This window comes from Xyrauchen texanus, chromosome 15 (genome assembly GCF_025860055.1).
Source record: "Xyrauchen texanus isolate HMW12.3.18 chromosome 15, RBS_HiC_50CHRs, whole genome shotgun sequence".
NCBI classification, from domain to species: Eukaryota; Metazoa; Chordata; class Actinopteri; order Cypriniformes; family Catostomidae; genus Xyrauchen; species Xyrauchen texanus.
In genome coordinates this window covers 42,198,826-42,222,535 of record NC_068290.1, presented here as the reverse complement: position 1 = coordinate 42,222,535, position 23,710 = coordinate 42,198,826, and the positions used below count along the sequence as shown (strand labels likewise).

General features: G+C 36.5%; 1 protein-coding gene across 2 annotated transcripts in view; it reads right to left on the bottom strand.

Annotated features, from left to right (window-relative positions):
- Positions 1-23,710, bottom strand: part of LOC127655889 (glutamate receptor ionotropic, kainate 2) — a 301,274-nt gene that overhangs the window by 120,305 nt on the left and 157,259 nt on the right. For both annotated transcript variants that reach the window (XM_052143929.1, XM_052143930.1), the window contains exons 8-9: positions 10,337-10,444; positions 6,495-6,608 (exon numbers count right to left, since the gene is read on the bottom strand). In XM_052143929.1, the coding sequence (XP_051999889.1) occupies positions 6,495-6,608; positions 10,337-10,444 (222 nt within the window). The remainder of the gene's footprint in view (positions 1-6,494; positions 6,609-10,336; positions 10,445-23,710) is intronic.

The following is a 23,710-nucleotide window of genomic DNA, read 5'->3' as shown; positions in this document are numbered from 1 at the left end:
GTTCCCCCTGACCTTACCTTGAACTGCCCATGGACTGTCTCACTTCCCTTTGTCTGTCCCCCGATCATCCTGCACCGCCTCCCGCGGCCGTCAGGAGCCATCCTATTCAGAGGGGGGAGTACTGTCACGAACCCCGCTCCTCTGCCCCATCCCCGCTTCGTCAGCACACACACTCACTCCCTCGACCTCACTCCCTCGCTCCACCCCCTCGAGCTTTTCACGCTCTTTTTGCTCGCTCGAGCCCTCACGCCCACTTTTGCTCCTACTCGCTCAGATGCTCGTAGGTTATCTCCCTTCCTCGAGTTTCTCACGCGCTTCCAATCCTCCTGCACATTAGTTTCACCTGCACTCGTCTCATCACCTTTCATTGTTTACACCTGCACCTTCCCCTATAAATACCACAGCACATCCGTTTCACGGGGGTTGGTTATTGTATTTAGTTTCCCGTGTCTTTGCCCCCTGCTAGTCTTGTCTAGTTTTGAACTCCTCTTGTCTTCCTCTTAGCTTGCCAGCTCCCCTTGTTCCCCTGTCTTTTGCTCCCACTAGTCTCATCATTCTTATATCCTGTTTCCCCGGCTCTCGACCCTACGCTTACCTCGACCATTCTCCCACTGGATTTTCCCCACTGTACCTTCGTCTGCTCTTTAAAAATAAAAGCAGTTTTGATTTACATTGTGACTGTCTCGTCTTGTGTGTGTGTGAGCGGGTCACAAAAATGAACATTTGAATTTGCATAATGCTGCTTACATGCAGCTAGATATCAGTATAAGACCAAAACAAATATTTGTCCAGCGCAACATTAAAATAAACAAATAAAAATGTTTGAAAAATGTTTTACCTGTAAATATTTTTATATTTATATATATATATTTGAAGTCAGAAGTTTACATACACTTAGGTTGAAGTCATTAAAACTCATTTGTGAATGTATTTTAAGGCCTACCTTCAAACTTAGTGCCTCTTTGCTTGACATCCTGGAAAAATCAAAAGAAATCAGCCAAAACCTCAGAAAAACAATTGTGGAACTCCATAAGTCTGTATCATCCTTGGGATTCATTTAAAAACACCTGAAGGTACCACGTTCATCTGTACAAACAATCGTACGAAAGTATAAACAACATGGGAACACCATGAGACGCATTCTGTCTCCTAGAGACGAACATAGTTTGGTGAGAAAAGTGTAAATCACACCAGAACAACAGCAAAGGACCTTGTGAAGATGTTGGAGGAAACAGGTAAACAAGTATCTATATCCACAGTAAAACGAGTCCTATATCAACATAACTTGAAAGGCTGCTCAGCAAGGAACAAGCAATTGCTCCAAAACTGCCATAAAAAAGCCAGACTACAATTTGCAAGTGCACATGGGGACAAAGATCTTACTATTTGGAGAAATGTCCTCTGGTCTGATGAAACAAAAATTGTACTGTTTGTCCATAATGACCATCGTTATGATTGGAGGAAAAAGGGTGAGGCTTTCTAAATGAAGTACACCATCCCAACCTTGAAGCATGGGGGTAGCAGCATCATGTTGTGGGGGTGCTTTGCTGCAGGAGGGACAGGTGACCATGGACAATGACCCCAAGCATACCTCTTGTTGTGGCAAAATGGCTTAAGGACAACAAAGTCAATCTATTGGAGGGGCCATCAGAAAGCCCTGACCTCAAATTGATTGATAATTTTTAGACAGAACTGAAAAAGCATGTGCGAGCCAGGAGGCCTACAAACCAGATTCAGTTGCACCAGTTCTGTCTGGACGAATGGGACAAAATGTGAGAAGCTTGTGGAAGGCTACCCAAACCATTTGACCCAAGTTAAAATTAAAATTAAAATTTAAAGGCAATGCTATCATATATTAACATATTGTATGTAAACTTCTGACCCACTGGGAATGTGATGAAAGAAATAAAAGCTGAAATAAATCATACTCTACTATTATTCTGACATTTCACATTCTTAAAATAAAGTAGTGATCCTAACTGACATAAGACAGGAAACATTTTCTATGATTAAATGTCAGGACTTGAGTTTAAATGTATTTGGCTACGTTTATGTAAACTTCTGACTTCAACTGTGTGTGTGTGTGTGTGTGTGTATATATATATACACACACACACACACACACACACATACATACAATTTTTTCATTACAGTAATGAGCATTTTGTGCCTCATTTACTTATTTTCCATCTAACAAAAACCCAACCACTTTTCTATACTGAGCAGAATTCTGGCTTGTATTATTACTGTCTGATAGAACTGTATATGTTAAATTACTTCTAATACTGGATGGATATTGTTTGATATGTAAATTAGGGATAAGCCAGTGTATTTCTGTGTGTGTGTGTGTGTGTGCTGTAAGAGGGAGGGGCAAACTGTCTTAGATTATTTTTCTTTGTACCAAAACCTCTCAAGAACACCAGCTATTGTATCTATACTCATAAAAAAAGTGACTAAGAAAATATCAAACTAAACTAAGATGGTAGAGATACGGTCCCTAAAGGCTAAGTCACCTTCCTTCACTCTGCCTTTTGACACTTAGACAAGAAAATATACTGGTTCATTTATGCCTTTTTTAAACATTAATCACAGTTTTATCAATCTAGTTCACTGTGTAGATTTAACATTGTGTAAAAAGGCAGTGATGGACCAACTGAATCTGAAAGCACAGTAACACAAGACACTGACCCACAGCTTCATGCATTCAACAACTCTACACCGGAGACTTATTAATACATCGACCACCATCTGATGCATGTTGCACAAACTTTCAGATAAACCCACCCCTAAACTACACATTAAAACAAAATGAAATGTGGTTGATCACTTTAGATGCCGTCAGACGGTCTCTTCCTGTCTAGGAAGGCAGATGTTGGTCAGAATAAGGTGCAAAGTGGACCAGACGCTATGCCAGAAACTCTTGACTAAACTAGACCAAGACATTATGCTATAATAAAAAAAAAATGGCACATAGATACACAAATAAATCATTTGTAATACACTAATGTTAAAAAAAATAGAACAATGTGATTTTTTAAAGTCAATGGAAAAAGTCATTGATATTTGTTGCATCCTTTAATGACAATGAGATCTCTAATATCTTTTTGTCACTTTTTTTGGTTTAGAAACCTGAGCAGTATATTTGCTCACAGCCTATTAATAACAGTTTCCTTTCTGCTGCGGCACAATGATGCTTCAGAGGCAAACCTGAAGGCATTAAACTTTCATGTAAGGACTGACATTCATGGCTTTCCCCACCTCTCTTCTCACAGTCTCTCTCATTTCATTCATGACACCTTTGATCCTCAACAGTCTGACTCAGGCAACTAGCATTTGGAGCATTTAATGCATTCAGATCGGGCGCTGTGCTCTGAGAGCGTATAAAAACCCTCACTGCATTCAGTTTAATAAAATGGTCCTTTCAGCTGGAATATATTATGTTTATTGACAAAAGAAAACATCTTGTGGGAGGAAAGAACTTCATTCTGAGATTGAGTTCTGATGTCATTATGTACATCTAAGCCACAACTCTATTTTCTTTTCACTTTATCTCTCATGATGGTACTTTCGATCTCACCAACTCCCATTTGGTTTATTGTATACAGCCGGGAGAAATTCATCCCATTATCTCAATATTCATCTCACCTCATATTCAAACTTTTTACTTGTTAGACACTTATTCAATTGCATAGTAAATTGGGCCTTTTTATAGTAAATAAAGAAAGTGCATTAAGCCTTCATGTCTTTATATGTATCATTTTCCATTGAAGATTTGTGGGCTCGTTCCTAACTGAAATCCTGTTTTAAATAGTTGCACCATTTGACAGCAATAGAGCACAACATTTTCAGGAAGAGTTCAGGAAGTATTTTCCCTTATTTCATTCTTCCATAGACATTAAATAAGCCAAGGGCCCCTAAAAATAAAAATATTGTGCTTTGTTATTATCATTAATGGTAAATAACGAGTGCTGAAATTTTCACTAGAAACACTTTTAAGGTTAAGGTTAAAGTCTTGCATCTACACAAGTTCGTAAAAAGGTGAAAATGAGTCAAAGCGCTTGGACAAATTAGTGTGATATCACCGTATACTCTGTTGAAAGTTACCAGTTAAGCTCCATTGTTGCTAGTTTAGTTTGGTTTGAATTTGTGGAGAGAAAAAACAGAATCCAGACTTCATAAGGGAACGCTGTTTTTCTTAACGGATCAGACAGCTGCACAGCCTGCACCACCGGCAGCTGCTTCCACGAGCACAGCACTCACTATAGTCACCTATACAGTGTTGATGATGATTATTACCTGAGAATTGACAAAAAATTTTAAGAATTCTCAGGCTGTTGATGTGTTTTCCCTTATTTAGCAGTATAAATCTAGCTAACTTTTTAATGTTTTCAAATTTTAAAGTTGATCAAAGCCTTCTGGAAACATGCAAAGTCAACTTTAAGTCTAATAATTTGGATATAGTTAATTCAAGGTCAAGTTGATGGAAGAAAAGTGCATAAAGAAAGAAAAAAGATATTGTAGTGGTATGTTTTATAGTTCATAATAGCCATATTGTGTTTCTTTAATGTGCTGTCATATTATTCACTCATTACATTTATGCATTTGGCAGACGCTTTTATCCAAAGTGACTTACAGTGCACTAATTACAGGGACAATTCCCCTGGAGCAACCTGGAGTTAAGTGCCTTGCTCAAGGGCCCAACAGTGGCATCTTGGTGGTGCTGGGGCTTGAACCCCCGACCTTCTGGTCAGTAACCCTGAGCCTCAACCACTGAGCCACCACTGCCAGGTTTTTCCCCACTCCATTTGGGGGGGAAGACACATCCACAGACACATTTCTGTAGGCTGTTTGCACAGTTTAGTGCTGCCACAGAGACCGATGAGGTATTTCAGGACACTTACTGTATTTCAGTGATATCTTTCAGGATGTGATAATAATAATAATAATAATAATAATAATAATAATGCATATTTAAGAGAATATTCATGTAAATATATGTCATTGAAGAGGGCCCCATTCCTGTACTTTGCCTAGGGCCCCAAAATAACTAAATCCGCCCCTGGTTGTAAGCCATGAACCAAACCAACCAGCTAAGAGGTGAATCACAATATCGTGAACTTTGTTGAGGCAAAAAAAGGATTTGAAAATAGGACATAAAGACAAAGATACAAGACTGTGTACTTACTGCCTTTCATGATGGCACAGACTACAATCCCATGAAGCATTGAGAATAATGTAATTGAATAAAAAACAATGGGAATATATAAAACTATTGATTTTAGGTTGTTGATTATGAAGTTGAGATAACATAGATGGATGGATTCAACAGAAGAACACACCATCGATGAACAACCTCATAGCTCACAGTAGGTCTGTCTTTAAAGTTTTATATGTTTTCATTGAACATCAATTCCTCTACGGGATAAATTAATGGGATTCAATAAGTCCTTCATCAGTCAGACTGGCTGATACAACAATGAAAGAATTTTAGAGGCATTCAGAAATGTGAAATCTAGCTCTAGATGAAAGAAGGTAAAAAGAGATTTCTGAGCTTTGTGTAGAGGATGATTATCAGTAAATTATGACTTACATTTTGGTATTTTCCTCACACAAAGCTAGCGTGTTACTTCAGAAATGTTTTTGTTGTTCTTTTTGGAGTTGAGAGATGTGGTGACTGTGTCCAATAGAAAATGCTGCTTATTGATTCTTCAAATTCTCTTATTCCATGGGAAAAAATAACAGCTTACGGGTTCAGAAAGTAAATACAATGACAGAATTGTTTCATTTTCGGGTGAACTATTGCTTTATCCTCTATGTTGTAATTATTATAGAACAACAGTTCTGGTCCATGCTGATATTCAGAACAACGGCACTCTTGCCTGTGTGAAATTACTTTATTCTAAAGGCAGGATGCAATTTTTACATTTGTGTAATTGTTTACAACATGAGTTGTAAGATCATGAAATTTGTATACATATTGATTGACACTGCACACAATGTTTGATAAAGTGATTATGTGGTATCCTGACTGGTGGTGAGAGACTGGAATTGTTGGAACAGCCTCAAACTGATAGAGTGATCTATCATGTCTATGATAGTGTCTATGATAGTGTGTGATCTGACACAAGTTCACTGTCTTTGCCTTCAGATATCAGAGAAGTTTGAGGGAAAACTTAACTTTTTTTTTAAGAATAATTGTAATTGTCTGATGGTTTTTTAGTAGCTAATATCATGGTAGCATAAGTAAACACAGAGGCAAAAGCAAGGGTGTAAACGTTTTAGGTGTATGGTGGTCATGACCCTAGCAACAAGACATGCACAAACATCCAATAATATATAGCAGTGAGCAATGAAGCAAATGTTGAGATCCTAATCATTAATTTAGGCTATTTATGTAAACAGTTACATATAAACCTGTTTAAAAAACTATAGAAAAGAAGTTATTAAAGAGAAAACGTTCATAGGCTAAATTAAAGATAATTAATTGTATTTACCAGTATGGTAGACACCACCAGTGATCTGTTGGAGAGAGAGTCCGTCACATTTGCTGTCTTTCCTTTCTGGTTATCAGTTATGTTCAAACCACTCGAAGGATCCCATGTTCCAATCTGCAAAAAGAACTCTGGCACTTAATGTTTTCATTTGTGTATGACATGATAGAAAATTGAGGATGAATACTTAAATTTCACAGAGAATACATTTTTTTCAATATCCAAGCTTTTTGTATGGTCATAGAATCAGTAAAAGCATCTTGGGGAATGTTGTATAAAACTGCATAACATTCAGAAGAATATTCCAATATTAATCAGAATTCTATCAAGTGAACACATTAACTCGAATGGTATGATCAGATAAAGACAATTTTCTGGTTTCAATGTGAATAAGTCAGCTGTCTCTTGCATGCAAAGGCAACTGAGATTCGTCCTCCGCCACCCAGATTGTGGCGAGTCACTACACCACCACGAGGACTTAGTGAACTGGGAATTCCAAATTGGGGAGAAAAAAATAAATACTGTCTTTTAAAGCCTGTGATTCAAGCTCTGTATGCTCGATGTCCTGTAAAAAGTGTTCATTTGTTCCACTAGATAGCATCAATTCCTTGGAAAAATATGTTTTCCTCAATCACCTTCCATCACAATATACAGATCTGAAATGCAGGTGATGCTCTAACGCAGCTGTCCATAGACATTCCATTTATTTTGTGATCCCACACACCTTCCCCAATGTTTCATCGAATATCTCGGCCACTGAGTGGACTAGAAGCTTAATCTAGGTGTCATTGGAAAGCTGGGATCCTCCAATATTTGAAAACATGTTGTATTCATATTAGGGATGTCAACATTAATGTGTTAACGCATGCTATTAATTCAAAATCCTTAACGAGTTAAAATAATTTAACGCAAATAAATTACTAAAGCACACTGCACGTCATGCAGTTAGATGAACTTGGGAGTCGGGAGTTTATCACCCTACTTTATCATCTACAATGGCGCAAGCACCTTTAACCCTAGTAGGTGTAAATGTCTACTTTAAAAGAAAATCAGATGGCACTCTGTATAAAAATAAAGTTGTGTGCATACACTGAAACGAAGAACTGGCCTACCATCGAAGCTAATCGAGCTTGAAGTACCATTTAAGTGTAAAAAAACACCACAGTTTCTACTAGCAAACCGACGAGAAGTATGCAACAGCCCACACTGGATCAGTGTATACAGTGTATTTTCAGCTAGGCTTACTACTGCCATAGCAAAGTGGATTGCCAATGATTGCCATCCAATCAACATCGTTGCAGACCAGGGCCTGAAAGAAGTGATCATGATTGCCACTTCCGACCCATCGTTCGAGTTACCGTCAAAATCAACAATCATGTCCAGGATTCACAAACTATACATTAACGAAAAGAAATGCAAAGCAGAGCTGCTATCACAAACAATGAGTGTTGAATTGACTGGGGACCACTGGACATCAGTAAGCATTTATAATTACTTGGATACAACTGATAAAGACTGACATATGGATTCATTCGCATTATCTGCGCTGAACAGTTCATGAAAGTGGCGAAGGAGTGGGAGATAGAGAGCAAGATCACTACTGTTGGTACGGACAGCACGAGGAACATGATTGTTGACTCGAGGTTGCTTCCTATTGAGCACATACCTTGTATAGCACACATTATACAGAGGGTAATCGTCACGACTCCTCGTGAAGGCGACTTTGATGGCGTTTTATAATTGCTGTTAAAACATGTCCTGTATATCCTGTCTACTGCATATTTAGACTAGCTCATGTCAAATGCAGCATGTGTATGAGAGAGACCAGGAAAGATAGTAAAGCAGGAGAGAGGGTAACACTTTACAGTAAGGTCCTATTCATGAATATTAATCCAACAATTGTAAACTATCAACTATTAGCAAAAATTGTAAACTATTACTTAGTGTTTATTAATCTTCGTTCATAGTTTAGAAATTTTTACTAATACTAATACCTATAATTAAATTAAAAATGAACTATAATTAATAACTGCTGTAGAAGCATTGCTCATTGTTAGTTCATGTTAACTGTAGAGAGAATGTGTTTTCTGGCTTGTGTGTACTGTAGGGACTTGATTAAATAAAGCAAATGCAATCTATTAATTAGATGTGTGTTTTTGTGTGTTTATTATGCAGATATGTCTTGGAACTTCTGGGGGTGAAAAATGTGTTTCCTGTTCTGTCGTGTTACCTGTACAGTACATTCAAAGGGGATTTGACAAAGCGCATGGTAAACACAAACATTGCTCGGCTCAAAATAGCAACAGCTCTTGATCCCAGATTTAAAAACTTGAAATGCATTCCTAAAGCCGAAAGAGCTGAAGTTTGGGAAACATTAGACAAGATTCTAAAAGAGGCTCCACATTACTCAGATGCTGAATCAGAGCCACCAAAAAAGAAAATTGGTCTCCTCTTGTTGGGCTCTGATTCAGAGTAAGATGATGAAACATCACTGGAATCCATCCCTCTTGCTACATATAGAGCTTTGCCCAGCATATGCCTAGAACAACGCCCTCTACAATGGTGGTCTGCACACAGCAGAGGTCATGACAAGATGGCAACTCTTGCACAGAAATATCTAGCAACTCCAGCTTCAACTGTACCGTGTGAGAGACTATTTTCACTCGCAGGACACATAGTGCACAAGAAGAAGGTTGCTCTGGCACCTGAAAATTTTAACAAACTTGTATGCCTTAGCAGCTGGTTAAATGTTGACTAGAAAAATAAGCTGACCTGACATTTCAGAATAAGTTGTGCTGTGTCTTAATTTTGGCAATCAAAAGAAATTAGTGAAATTGTTCAATCTGCTGGTTTACTTTGCTGGATATAGCAAATGATGACAAAATAAACGTGTTAAACAAGATAAATGGTCTATACTTAATTCCATGATAAGTGTGCGATTAATCGCGATTAATTGCACAGATATGTATGTATAATTATTATTTTTCTTTTTGGAAACTGGGTCCGGAGAGTGATGCAAAGCTGAAGAGGTTGTGCTGTTGTTAAAGACTTGAATAAGTAATAATGAGTTGATTAAAATACTGTCAAAAATGACAGAAATGCACTATAATAAATGGGAAGAAAAGGAAAAGGAGGAAAATAATATGCATGTCTTAGTTTTCTCACAGACAGGGCCGATTATACATTAACATCCCAATAGCTGTGGAACATGTAAAAATCTTTAAAAAAAAAAAGTGTATCCAGTATATGGACTTTAATTGAAAAATGATCTGCATTCGCCTGCAGGAAGTATTTTGAAGTAAAAAATATTTAAAAGACTGTGTTGCCATGCATGAGAGAGCAAAATAAGTAACTAGACAAAAGAGAGAAAATTAGAATTTCTCAGCAGAAGAAGAGGACTATTGAGCATGACTATCCCATTCCTCCCTTCTCAAAACTGTCTCAATTACTGCAGAGGGCCCTCTTGAGAATTGTTGACTCAAAACCAGACGGCAAAGTGAAGAAGTGCACGTTCGACCATCAAAAAACAAAGTACTTGAGAAAACACCCAAGCTGTAATTTGTAATTGCAAATCACCTGTTTAATTCAGTGTTCATGAGGGTAAAAGGCTACTGAGGACTTTATTATTAATGGGATACATTATTCATGGAGGTGCAGGCACATGCAAAAGAGAACTGGGAGGTCATCACTTGCTTCCAGGCTGTGGGTGTGTTTGTTAGTAATTGGGGAAATGTATGCGTGTATGTTTTCGGGTGTGCACATATTTGTCCTTATAAAGGACAGCAGGTAGACTACATATATATAATGACATCTGACATGCCCATTGAGACTAGAGCAGATTGTACCTTCTCCAGACCATCCTCCTTGAGGCTGATGACATCCAGATCGAAATCTGTCCTCAGGCCGTTGGTTCTGTTGAAATTTATCCGTCCGGTCAAGCCGTCCCAGTGTGCCTGGAGGCGTGAGAAAAGAATATTAATTACATGCGCTATTCGATAGGATTTCTTCCTTTCTGGGCAAACAGAGAAAATACATAATTTATAAGAATGAATGGCTCACCTCCAAGCCTGTGAAACTGGCTCTGAAACTAAGGTTACACATAGAGAAAGCATGTTTTAAATATCTATATTCATCCAGAAATTAAGGCTGGGAAGCCATCAAGGCTGGACATTTTAATGTTAACACTATGTACATAAAATTATTAAAAATGTAATAGTGTTTTCTATATTGTTTTTACATGTTACAGTTTCTATTTTAACTCCTGTTTTAAAGTAAATGAAATGTCTTGAAAAAAAGTTTTAACTTCCTGTCACAAGAGGTCATGTGACAAGGAGTAAGAAGTGTTTATACCATCTAATTGTATATAAGGCAGCAGCATGTTCACTACAGGGGCTGGTGTTTGGTAGACGATCAACACCTGTCTTAGATTGTGGAGTATGCTACCAGTGGATTTGATCACTATTGGACTACTTACCTTTCTATGATTGCACAGCACATTTGGATTACAACACTTGGAATTTGTATAAACACTGGTGAAAACTTTGCATTTGGAATTTGATTATTAAGAACTGTTGGGGTATTGTAAAGAGCCTGTAATCCTTTTACAGACTGTGAGAGACCTTTGTAAATATTGAAAAGACTTCTGTTATAAATGCACCTCAGTTGAATCATATTTTGTTTCCTTTATTTCACACACCCTCTTCCCACACTTAACTTCAGACCCACTTTTCATGTTGTGTAACACAGTTAGTGCGGCTGATTGTTACAAGTTTTGGGTTAGTTCACTCAACCCTGAGTTTGAAACTCACAGTTTGTGCATGTTCACGCTGAACAAGAGAGTAGTTCTCAGCAGAGCGCCAAATCCATGATTCGCCATGGAAACATTTGCTAAAACGAAATGCATGACATATTGCAGTGACTTAAAACTTTACGTTTTAATGACTGCGAACAAGCATTATAAAGTAGTCAGCGAGAGAGGCTGCAATGGATAAGGACTGAGAATTTTCTTTATGGAGCGCATACTGAATCAATGCGTGAGTTTTAATTTATAAAAACTATAAAGTTTTAGTGCACTTGTATAAGCCCAACTCAACATTTAAGGCCCAAACATACTCTACACGCAAGTATGTGAACGCAGATGCACCTTGCTATGCAAGCTCTTTCACGTAGTGTTGTGTTGTGAAATGTGTCAGTGTTGCTGCAAGGGGTGCTAGAGCAGATTTTCTTCTTTCAATTAACAACTGTCATGGCAGACTCGGGCAGCAATTTGAGTTGAATCTTCTCGAAAAATATATCAAACATTTTGGCCCCAGTCCATTCAAACAAGCTTGTTTTTTCTCCATGTCTCACCACACTCCTGAAATATTGACTCATCTACCACATCCAGGCTGCATCCGAAAATGTAGGCAGCTGACTTGCTCCCTAATCAGTAAATGGCTTAACTGAGAGCCATTTTGAATGAATGGAACTCTTAAGGAAACCAGTCCCCAAACAGTTTGAAAAGCACCTTATTTTCATCCAGCCTCCGTAAACAGCCTCCAAAGGCAACATTTTCCTGGTGTTGGATGCAGCACTGGTTTCATGGTCACACCTAAAAAAATCTATTACCCTCTTGTGGTCTGAGGTTTGTAACCACCAGAGCATGGCAAGAGCACACATACTGTATGCACAATGGGACCGTGTCTGTATTTGCGTGTTTTATTGAAGTATGTTTCGGCCTTTATATGAGACAAGTCTTACCCAAATTATTGTTTAACAGGTTGATCGTTATGTTATTTGTTTTACTGAACTAATTAATAGGTATTAACATTACCTTTTCGGGTAACACTTTATTTTAAGGTGCTTGTAATAAGCAGTAATTAACAGTTATAAGACACTTATAAGACCTTATAAGATGCATATAAGTGTTAATAAGACACTTATAAGACCTTATAAGATGCATATAAGTATTAATTACTTCATATAAGGGTTAATTAAAGCACAATTAACACATTTATTATTGCTTATAAGACAATTATAAGACCTTATAAGATGCATATAAGTGTTAATAAGACACTTATAAGACCTTATAAGATGCATATAAGTATTAATTACTTCATATAAGGGTTAATTAAAGCACAATTAACACATTTATTATTGCTTATAAGACAATTATAAGCCCTTATTAGAAACTTGTTAACAAGCTATTTATACCTCATGAACCTTAATAAGATGTTTATTAACATTAATTACACTTAATGAGTGTTAGTAATGTCCTAAAACACATTTGTTATTGCTTGTAAGATATTTTTGAACACTTATTAGAAACTTGTTATCAATGTTAATAGGATGTTTAATGACAGTAATTAGACTGTAAGAGGTTTATATTAATGCCTTATTATGGCTAATAAATCCTTTATTATGCACATATTAACCATTAACAATGCTCCTTTGCAGCTACTTAAAATAAAGTGGGAACAGTGTTTATTTAAATTAATAAATCCTTTATTATGCACTTATTAACCATTAACAATGCACCTTCGCAGCTACTTAAAATAAAGTGGGAACAGTGTTTATTTAAATTAATAAATCCTTTATTATGCACTTATTAACCATTAACAATGCACCTTTGCAGCTACCTAAAATAACGTGGGAACAGTGTTTATTTAAATGAATAACTCCTTCATTATGCACTTATTAACCATTAACAATGCACCTTTGCAGCTACCTAAACTAAAGTGGGAACAGTAAGGTAATGTTTGTAAAAAATAAAATGAGTATGTTGGAAAAAATGGTGTTTTATTTGTGAAGCAGGAAATCACACTGTAACATTTTTTTTTTGTATAATAATACACATTTCATAACTTAACTAAACGCATCAACCAAAAGAACATTCTATAAAACTTCAAGTCAAAAAGAAGTTTGAAAAAAGTATTCAAATTAAAACAGACTTACTACATAGAAAATGTAATTATTTCCCTCTCTCACTCAGTGACTTACATATCTCAAAGAAGTGTTCATCCAAAAAAAAAAAAAAAAAAAAAAATACATGCTACATCCTAACTTGGTACTTGGTAGGTCTTCGCTATATCATGCAGGAGCCTTCCGAGAGGGCCACCTTTGTGTCTCCTGCCCAGCCACTCCATCCACTCAACAAGGCAAAGATGGTCAGACAGTAGGCGTTCGGTTCGATTCCCCCTCTGCCTCCAAACCTGCTCCTTGATGCTTCTCCAGGCACGTTCAATATGTTGGGTGTGGGCACCCGTTCTTGGATCCACATACCACCTGGAGTGATTAACTGCCACATGGTTGTACCCGAGCTCACCTAGCGTACGATATGCCCGCCATTCGTCACTTATGATAGAGGAGCCAGTCTTTACATGGAGTGCAATCAGGGGCACAAGGTTCTGACGACCCCTTCTCTCCACCAGTCGAAGCACTGGCTTGACCCTTTTTCCCTTCTGTTCCTCCTGCTTCACACCCAACATGCCAAACACCCATTTTCTCCTTCTCCAGGTGCCGCCCATTCTTCCTCTCCCATACTGTTGTGATGACACAAACAAAGCAAAAAAGAAAGACCTTATGCAGTGAACAATTTCCAGCAAAACATGCTTTTTTTAAACTAAATTCAGGGTAACCATTGGTTCTTTTCAGTTTTTTCACCTCTTAATAATATTGGCTAATGGTGCGGTAAATTAATAAAAGCAAACTACTGCTTAAGAAAGAAGGGAACACCCAATACAGTAAAATGCAAGCTTCTGGGATATTGATCTGTCCAGTCAAGAAGTATGATATGACCTCAAAATAATATTGCGATACCTCTTGGCTAAATCTCGATTATTATTATGTAGATCTATATTTTAATTTTTTTTTAAATATGTTCCTGCAATAACCTTCATTTGACTATCAATACATTCCATTTGAGTACTATTAAATCTGTATATAATAAATTCTTTTGATAAATAACTGGGAATTCAAGCTCAAAATGAAAGAATGATTGGTAATTTAATTTATGGTTTATTAGTGTGATAGCAAAATAAAACAAATACACCTGAGAACAGCCGTTCTGCTGCAGGTAACAATCTGAAAGGGGAACTTTTTTTATTACTTTTTTATAAGATCCAAACATTAAATCCTTTTTGGTATCGCATTCATAAACAGAAATAAACAATAATCTGTAGATTTTTTTATTATGGATCCTAAGTTGTGTTTTTGATATGCAGATTCACTGAAATCTTAAACTGCAGAAATGATAAAGTCTATATGAAAAACTGTTTTAAGAAACAAAGGTAGAAAGAAAGGAACTTTGAGTGTAAAAGCCTACTGGACATGTAACCAAAAAAGGCTTAAGGACTACGTTGCAAATCTTCACACCTTTCTCTTATGCCGGAACAGACTTTCGTCAATAAGGACAAATTCCGTCGTCCACCAAGGAGCTGCCCTTTTTTATTCTCATCTTTTCCACAGCTTCTCTGCAGACTTGGCGTAGCTTTTGAGACATACTTGACAAGGTTGTGGTGCTTGCTGCTATTTCATCCTGCATCATATCAACTTGTCGAGTCGGAGACCCTGCGCAAATCTATGAACACAAAAAATCTTGAGTTTATTTACGTTTCATTTTATTGTTGCTATTTGAAATAATTAATTATGTAGCACTTTAAAATACATTACCTATATATGAACTGCATCCACTGAAAAAGAGAAAGGTGGGACCTGTGAAAAAGAGACCTATCACGGATTGACTTCATGGTCCTAGTCCTCCGATGAACTGACCGCTGGCATGTCCTTAAGAGAAACACACAGTAGTTTTTATAGGTAACATTAGTGTTACAGTAAATTACATTACATTACAATCAAGATGGACAGACTGTTTATTGTGAAGATGAAACTTTCATACTATCATCTGGTTGCTGCTGTTTATATTCATATAAATGTTTGTATATGTATATAAATAACTGTTTTTATATTGTTTTATTTTATTTTTTGTATATGTTACAATATTTTAATATGCATGTAGCATGAAGGAACTCCAAATTTTGTATGCAGCCGTGTGCTGTATATTATTATATATTGTTATACTTGTTATAACATTACAGATTACACACAAATTACAAATTACACTTTGCAAAAGACCATTTTATCATTTGAGGGGTTTTATTTAAGGGTGAAAAGGAGTGACCCGCAAGGCGAGTTAGAATACCTTTGTTTTTAGTTATTTCCTATAAGTTAGGCTTCAATCATGACTACTATAGCTTAGCTTCCCTTTCACTGTAAAGCTCAGTTTATATTGCACTATACAGAATATCAACATATTTATTTTTCATTGTGGTATTAACCTTTAATAATAATAGATAGCCTTAGAAACACATTGAACAGATTTGAATAAATTCATTTTTTTTAATAAGTAATCCCAGATTAAACACCTCCAAAAGTCTGGAAATCGTGTGAAAAACTATGAAATAGGCCTTATGTACACTGCAGACAGAAAGAATGAGATATATAATTGAGAGAAAAAATGTTTTGTCTGCATTACATTATAAGAAGCACAACACAAGTTCTTACCAGCTGTAATGGTCCTGTCCTCCCTTTTTGGTGAGCCTCATCTTCTGGTGACATCTGCGGCATCTTGCTTTTCCAATGAGAAGTTTATTTTTCTGAAGGTATTTAATTAGCTTTAATGTTTTTCTAACCGAACTTCCTTCAAAAATAAGTTTCCTGAGTTTGTTTTGCAGGGCCATCTTGGTAAAGTCATTTCTTATTTCGTTTATTGGCGGGAGACTAACGTGGAAGAGCGAGAGCGGGGGCGACAGTGGGGGCGGGGCGGAAGTTCCGCTTAGGCAGCTGGCGGGAAAAGATGTCGTGTCGTGACGAACGTCGTGTTAGCGCGGGCGGGATGGAGGAGGTGGACAACGTCAAATCCCTACCCCAAACCACGAGTCGGATTCAGACGCGGGCCGGTACTGAAAAAAGGAAATGTCAAAAGAGGAAGATTTCTGAGATGGAGAATGACTCTTTTGGTAAGTAAAGAAATATAACGTAACACTGTAACAGCATAACAGTTAGCTAGCTAAGGTTAGCGCAAGTTAGATTGTTGCCAGTAACTTATTATTACTTTGCAAAATTCCCTCAGGTGGACGGAAATACAACCTCTCTCTCTCATATTCATAACGTTATATACATAGGCCAAAATATTAACATTATAAATGATTATGTAGGTCTTAAGTTGAAATTCCTGCCACAGACAACCATAGATCACTTGTGACCCTCCCATATCTAAGACCCTTCAATCACATGAAGACAATAAAATTAGAGAAGTGGCCAAGTAAGTGTCATTAGATGAGTCTTTAGGCTAAATAGAGGAAAGAACAATAACGTTAGCGTTATAGAATTATCATCTACAACCCCAATTCCAATAAAGTTGGGACATTGTGTAAAACGTAAATAAATCCAGAATACTATGATTTGAAATCCTTTTCAATCAATGTTCAATTGAATACACCACAACGACAAGACATTTAATGTTCAAACTGATAAACTTTTATTTTATGCAAATATTCACTCACTTTGTTCGGAGTGCTAAATTACACTGACTAATGGATAGAGACTGCAGCTGCTCAAGATTAAAGTGGAGCTGCGGGGTAAGCTAACCTTAACCCTAACCCAGCTGTGGTTAACAGTAACATAAACAATGACATGTCAGATTAGCCATGCAGAGGAACAATTGATTGAAGTTTGGTTATTATTAATGGCTACACTGTGTTCCTGTATTTCCCATGGTTTGTATAAAGATTTCAATCTGTGTTGTCAAGTTACACCTGTAAACACCCATCCTAGATCCTTGCAAGGGAAAATCTATGATACAGATTAATAATAATGCTACATTTTTTTTCTGTTCCAGTCCCAGGTGTTGATCAAATGGCCCCCACTGCCAATCTCATTTTTCAGAAGCAAAAACACGAGGTGGAACTGGCTAAACAAAAAATAGCTGCTCAGGAAGACATGATCGTGGAGCTAACCAGGGAGAGAGATTTCTTAAGAGAGCAACTGTCTCTGTGTAAGTCAATAATTACTGATATTCATCAATAAACATACTGTATATGTGTATTATGTAATTATATATAGTAGAGATTTTCAGTTCAAGTCCTAAACATCAAGGACATCTTCCTAATAGTGAGCTGTACTTCTTGTTTTTCCTGTCTAATGGGGACAATGTATAATTGTCTTATCATACAGCATCAAAAACCTCCAGCTTAACAAATTATGAGAAATCCCCTGACCCCTCTGCCAAGTCAGCTTCTGATTCGTCTTCGTCCCCTGAGACAAGTTCCTCGTCATCTACCAACTACTCATCAAGCTCCTCAACCTCCACATCTTCGGACGATGGCAAGAAGAAGAGAAAAGGGATGAAGAAGAAGTCAAAGAAGATAATGAAGAAGACGAAGAGGAAGAAACGCATGAGGGGACAGAAAGCAAGAGAAACACAAGGAGCTGTGTTTCAAGAGGTAATGGTTAATCATGTAAACCAGGGGTGTTCAATAAAAAATCAAAGAGGTCCAGAGAAAATGTCACGAAGCAAATCATTCATTAGCCTACCATAACGTATAAGCTAGTTGTATCAACAAGTGTTTTTAGTCAACAAATGTCAAATCAGTCAGTTTTCATATAAAACTGAAGGTATAATAAATAATAACTAGTCTAATAATAAATTCTAAATTTAACGCCCCTTTCACACATACTCCGTTTGCAGTGCGTATGCGGTGCGTATTTTTTCCCATACCCATGTTAACAGGTTAGAGCTTTCACACTGCACGCGGGTGCGGTCCGTCGATCCGTTCCAGGTGCGGTGCGTATACAGCAGTGCAGAGATCGTTTCCGCACCGAGTCTATTTCTGCTGTGCTGCACCGCACTGAATTAAAGTGACAGCGCATTGTTCACATTAAAATAGACATACATTGATAAGAAACTGTATTAATGTCATCATATACGCATAATTACAGTTAATGTGTTCTACAGTTACTACATTACAGGGTCAAGAAAAATAAAAAAAGTATGATTAGTCCCAAAAGTTGCAAAATGCCATCATATATGATTTTTTTCCCCCCTCAAAAAATACATTATATATTTTGGGGAGGGGGGTAACAATGTAAATTTTACATGTAAAACAAAGAATCACAATGATTCAAATTAATTTTCATAGTGTTTCAATGTCTTAAACAATGTCAAAGTTAACGTTTGGATTTAAAATCAAAATTACTTAGCCATTTTTGATTTTGTGGCACACAGAAACTGCGGATCAGTAGCGCACTGCAAACGCAGCATATGTGAAAGGACTATAGCGCGTGCTGCTCCTGTACCGCATACGCACCGCAACACGCACCGCGATAACGCACTGCACACGGAGTATGTGTGAAGCGGGCGTAAGTAATCTAAAGGCTGCATTTGAAAAACGTTTTTGTAAATGGTCATCTTAAAATAAATTCATTTTATTTGACGCTTAATTTAATAAGTAGCCTGCTATTTAAAAACAATATAACATTTGATTGAATGGCATGATCCTTTTTTTCCCTGCGAAGCTTTGACTGTGAGATTGACACAGTCGAATACTTATATTATGCAATGTTTGACTAGGGTTCCTATGGAAGAACTGAAAAGTATACTGCACATTTTATTTCCCTGAGGCTAATACCAAGTTTCCTTTTTTTATTGTCTTAGCACGTGGTCCAGCAGAAGTCATAGAACGCTACGCTAAAGTCCTGAGGACCTACAAAAAAAAGAAGTCAATCACTGCTGCATGCAGAAAGGTGGGAGTGGACCGCAACACTATCAGCTTAAATGCGCCCATTGCTGAGCTTGCCATCGCTGCCCCAGAGAAATATGCTGAGCTAAGCAAACAACATACCAGAAAGGACAAGCTTGGAGATTTCGCTGGTAAATGTCTGGATGTCATTGTTACCAGTACGGACATCGAGGACAAGGTCCAGGCCCTGAAGAGATCAGGGAAACTACTCCCTCTTGGGAAGGGCAATTTTTAAGTGACTGGGAGTTTGTGTTACCATTTATGTTTGTTCGGCTGTTCTAAAAGTGCAATGTATTGATACTTGAGAAATGTATTATTTAATTTAATTTATTTATTATCCTTATTTTGTAATATTTTCTAAAGGGATTTTTCTTTTTTAAATTGTAAAACTACCTCAAATTTGATTTTTCTTTTTTAAATTGTAAAACTACCTCAAACTTTAAGTTGCCATTTCTATTTCATTTTATGCGTTACATGCGTTACACTACATTTAATAATTTTTTTTTTTTTAGGATTCTCTGGTCAGTATATAATTGCACTAATTGTTAACTGCTTTTAAACGCTTGTTTACTAAAACAAATACCTTTGCAAAAGATCTGTCTAAAAGTGTGTTTTTAAGCTTCATCACTATCTCATTGTGTGTTCTTCAAATGGATCCTTTATTCATAATTTATCATATACACAATACACTCATCTTAATAAGACACTGTTCCCACTTTAGTTTAGGTAGCTGCAAAGGTGCATTGTTAATGGTTAATAAGTGCATAATGAAGGAGTTATTCATTTAAATAAACACTGTTCCCACGTTATTTTAGGTAGCTGCAAAGGTGCATTGTTAATGGTTAATAAGTGCATAATAAAGGAGTTATTAATTTAAATAAGACACTGTTCCCACTTTATTTTAGGTAGCTGCAAAGGTGCATTGTTAATGGTTAATAAGTGCATAATAAAGGATTTATTAATTTAAAAAACACTGTTCCCACTTTATTTTAAGTAGCTGCAAAGGAGCATTGTTAATGGTTAATATGTGCATAATAAAGGATTTATTAGCCATAATAAGGCATTAATATAAACCTCTTACAGTCTAATTACTGTCATTAAACATCCTATTAACATTGATAACAAGTTTCTAATAAGTGTTCAAAAATATCTTACAAGCAATAACAAATGTGTTTTAGGACATTACTAACACTCATTAAGTCTAATTAATGTTAATAAACATCTTATTAAGGTTCATGAGGTATAAATAGCTTGTTAACAAGTTTCTAATAAGGGCTTATAATTATCTTATAAGCAATAATAAATGTGTTAATTGTGCTTTAATTAACCCTTATATGAAGTAATTAATACTTATATGCATCTTATAAGGTCTTATAAGTGTCTTATTAACACTTATATGCATCTTATAAGGTCTTATAATTGTCTTATAAGCAATAATAAATGTGTTAATTGTGCTTTAATTAACCCTTATATGAAGTAATTAATACTTATATGCATCTTATAAGGTCTTATAAGTGTCTTATTAACACTTATATGCATCTTATAAGGTCTTATAAGTGTCTTATTAACTGTTAATTACCGCTTATTACAAGCACCTTAAAATAAAGTGTTACCCTAATTTTGCTGTTTCAGAACGAAATTTGTACTTTAATTCACCAAAGTGGGCATTCAACTGATCACAAAGTATAGTCAGAACATTACTGATGTAAGCAAACAGCACCATCACTATTTGAAAAAGTCCTTTTTGATCAAATCTAGACAGCAGCCATCACTCCAACACCTTATCATTGAGTAATCATGCTAAATTGCTAATTTGGTACTAGAAAATCACTTATTATCAAACACAACTGAAATCTAGTTGGTTCATAAAATTAAGCTTAACATTGTCTTTGTGTTTGTTTTTGAGTTGCCACAATGGACTGGCATGTCTTAAGGTCAATATTAGGTCAAAAATGGCCAAAAAAAAATAGAAACAGCTTTCTCTAGAAACTCATCTGTCAATCGTTGTTTTGAGGAATGAAGGATATGCAATGCTTGAAATTGTATCACACAAAGGTGTACACTACATTCTTCTAACAAGGACAGAATGAGATGTGGAAGACCAAATGTACAACTAAACAAGAGGATAAGTACATCAGAGTCTCTAGTTTGAGAAATAGACGCCTCACATGTCCTCAGCTGACAGCTTCATTGAATTCTACCCGCTCAACACCAGTTTCATGTACAACAGTAAAGAGAAGACTCAGGGGTGTAGCCTTATGGGGAGAATAGCAAAGAAAAAGACACTTTTGAAACAGAAAAACAAAAAGTAAAGGTTAGAGTGGGCAAAGAAACACAGACATTGAACAAAAGATCATTGGAAAAGAGTGTTATGGATCTTAACCCCATTGAGCTTTTGTGGGATCAGCTAGACTGTAAGATGTGTGAGAAGTGCCCGATAAGCCCGAAGTGTGGGGTGAAATGTCACTTGAGTATCTGAACAAACTGGCAGCTAGAATGTCAAGGATCTGCAAAGCTGTCACAGAACTCTTTGAAGTAGTTTAAGAAGTTCTAAAAAAAATTCTATGTTATTATTGCCCTGACTATACATTGTGATCCATTGAATGACATTTTGGTGAATAAAAGTACCAATTTCTTTCCATAAGAGCAAAATCTGTACATTATTCCAAACTTTTCCCGCCAGTGTAGGTTTACTATATATATTTTTTTAATTATTTTAAAGTCAATTTAATTGGTATTTTACCATGAACCATAAACATACTTGTTTTAGTTTACTGTTTGTGTTATGTGCTCTGTATGCACTTATTTGTACCCAGTTTAATTGTACCCAGGTTATTAAAAATCAAGCATATAATTTTCCATGTCCCAAAGATGCTGATGTGTCATTGTATTTATAGACTCTCTTTCAATAGTAAGATCTCACACAGTGGCTTATTTTTCCAAAGATTTTATGTAATTCTTTTCATTAGGCCACACATGGAACACAAATGGAAGAGTACAAAATAGAGATATTTCATGGTGCATGGAAGGATAGCGTCTCTAACTACAGACAGGCTCAAAAAGCTGCCAGGTCTGCATATTTTAGCAAACTCAAAGAAAATAACCACAGAATATCCTTTGTATTTATTTAGTAAAGTACGTAGGGGACTTAGCAATGCTGGTTCTTTCCATGTCATCCACCCTTATATGAAATATGTAAGGAATTTAGCTCAAGAAGTGAATTGTGATTAATTTGGGGAACATTTTATTTATTTTTACATGGGCGAGTGACTTTGTTGCGTCAGAGTTGCAGAGTCCTTCTATCAAGGGGAACCTACAAGGTAAGCATTGCAATGTGTATTGGTGGTACAATGGTGAGGAGACAAGAGGACATTTTCTTTTTTTAATTGATGTCTACAGTATGTAGGAGATGCTTCATTACGCTGAATAAACTGCTTTTGTGAGGAAACAGTTCATCACTTAATGAATTGACCACCTGTCCACCAATCTTCAACATGTTTTACACTAAATAATCCTTTTGGAATTAACTATGTGTGGAGTTTGCTATGATAAAATTGCTGTTTTATATGAGAAGACGATTTTGCCACAAGTAGATTATGGCTCTTCCCATTCATTCAGTAAATCACAAACAGTGATATACTGTCGTAGCACGCTAGTTGACAGTTAAGCTCTCTCCTATAGTAAAAGTGTGGAGGTTGTTATCTAGGTATAGAAGATCTCTGAGAGATGTCACTTCACTCACAGTTGACTCGTTCATTATCTGTTAGCGATCTGTTACCCAGAACAAAACCTGCTACGAAGCAGGTAAGCCGAGGAGCATAAGTTACTATGGCGATAAACATCGGTTAAGGTTTATTTACTTTCATGGTGTGAAAAACCTAGGGTTGATGCAAACTAAATTAAAACTTACCTGGTGTGCGGTTCCTGTACAATTACGTAACTCACTGCTAAACCACCATAGTGCAATGCATCGTTGGAGAAACTAACTAGCTAGTCATGACTGTTTCCTGAAACCTTAGTAACTATGTTGCACATCCATCGTTTGAACCACATTGGGTCAACAATATAGAACTGCCATTAATGTCGTTAAGCAGGGGGTGGAGACATAACTTCTGCAGGATATAAAATTACAGCTGAAATTTGAATGCGATGTGCACTGTGTAAAGAGACAGTTGACTGCACTGCAATATTTACTAACATTGTTTCACAGATGTTTTATCGAAACGGTCTTAACTTTTTCCATCATCTGTTGGTTTTATGCGAGAGCTTCAAGTTCTTTTTGTAAATGATCTGTCAGTTATTAATGTTTATCTGAGGTAGGGGATGAAAAGTTAGAAAGTCGTTTATATAACGGTTGAAATATGGTGCTGTATTACTATGTTTATTTTCATTTTAAAAGTTATGATTGGTCTCTGTTTTAATGTTATTTTATATATTGGTTGT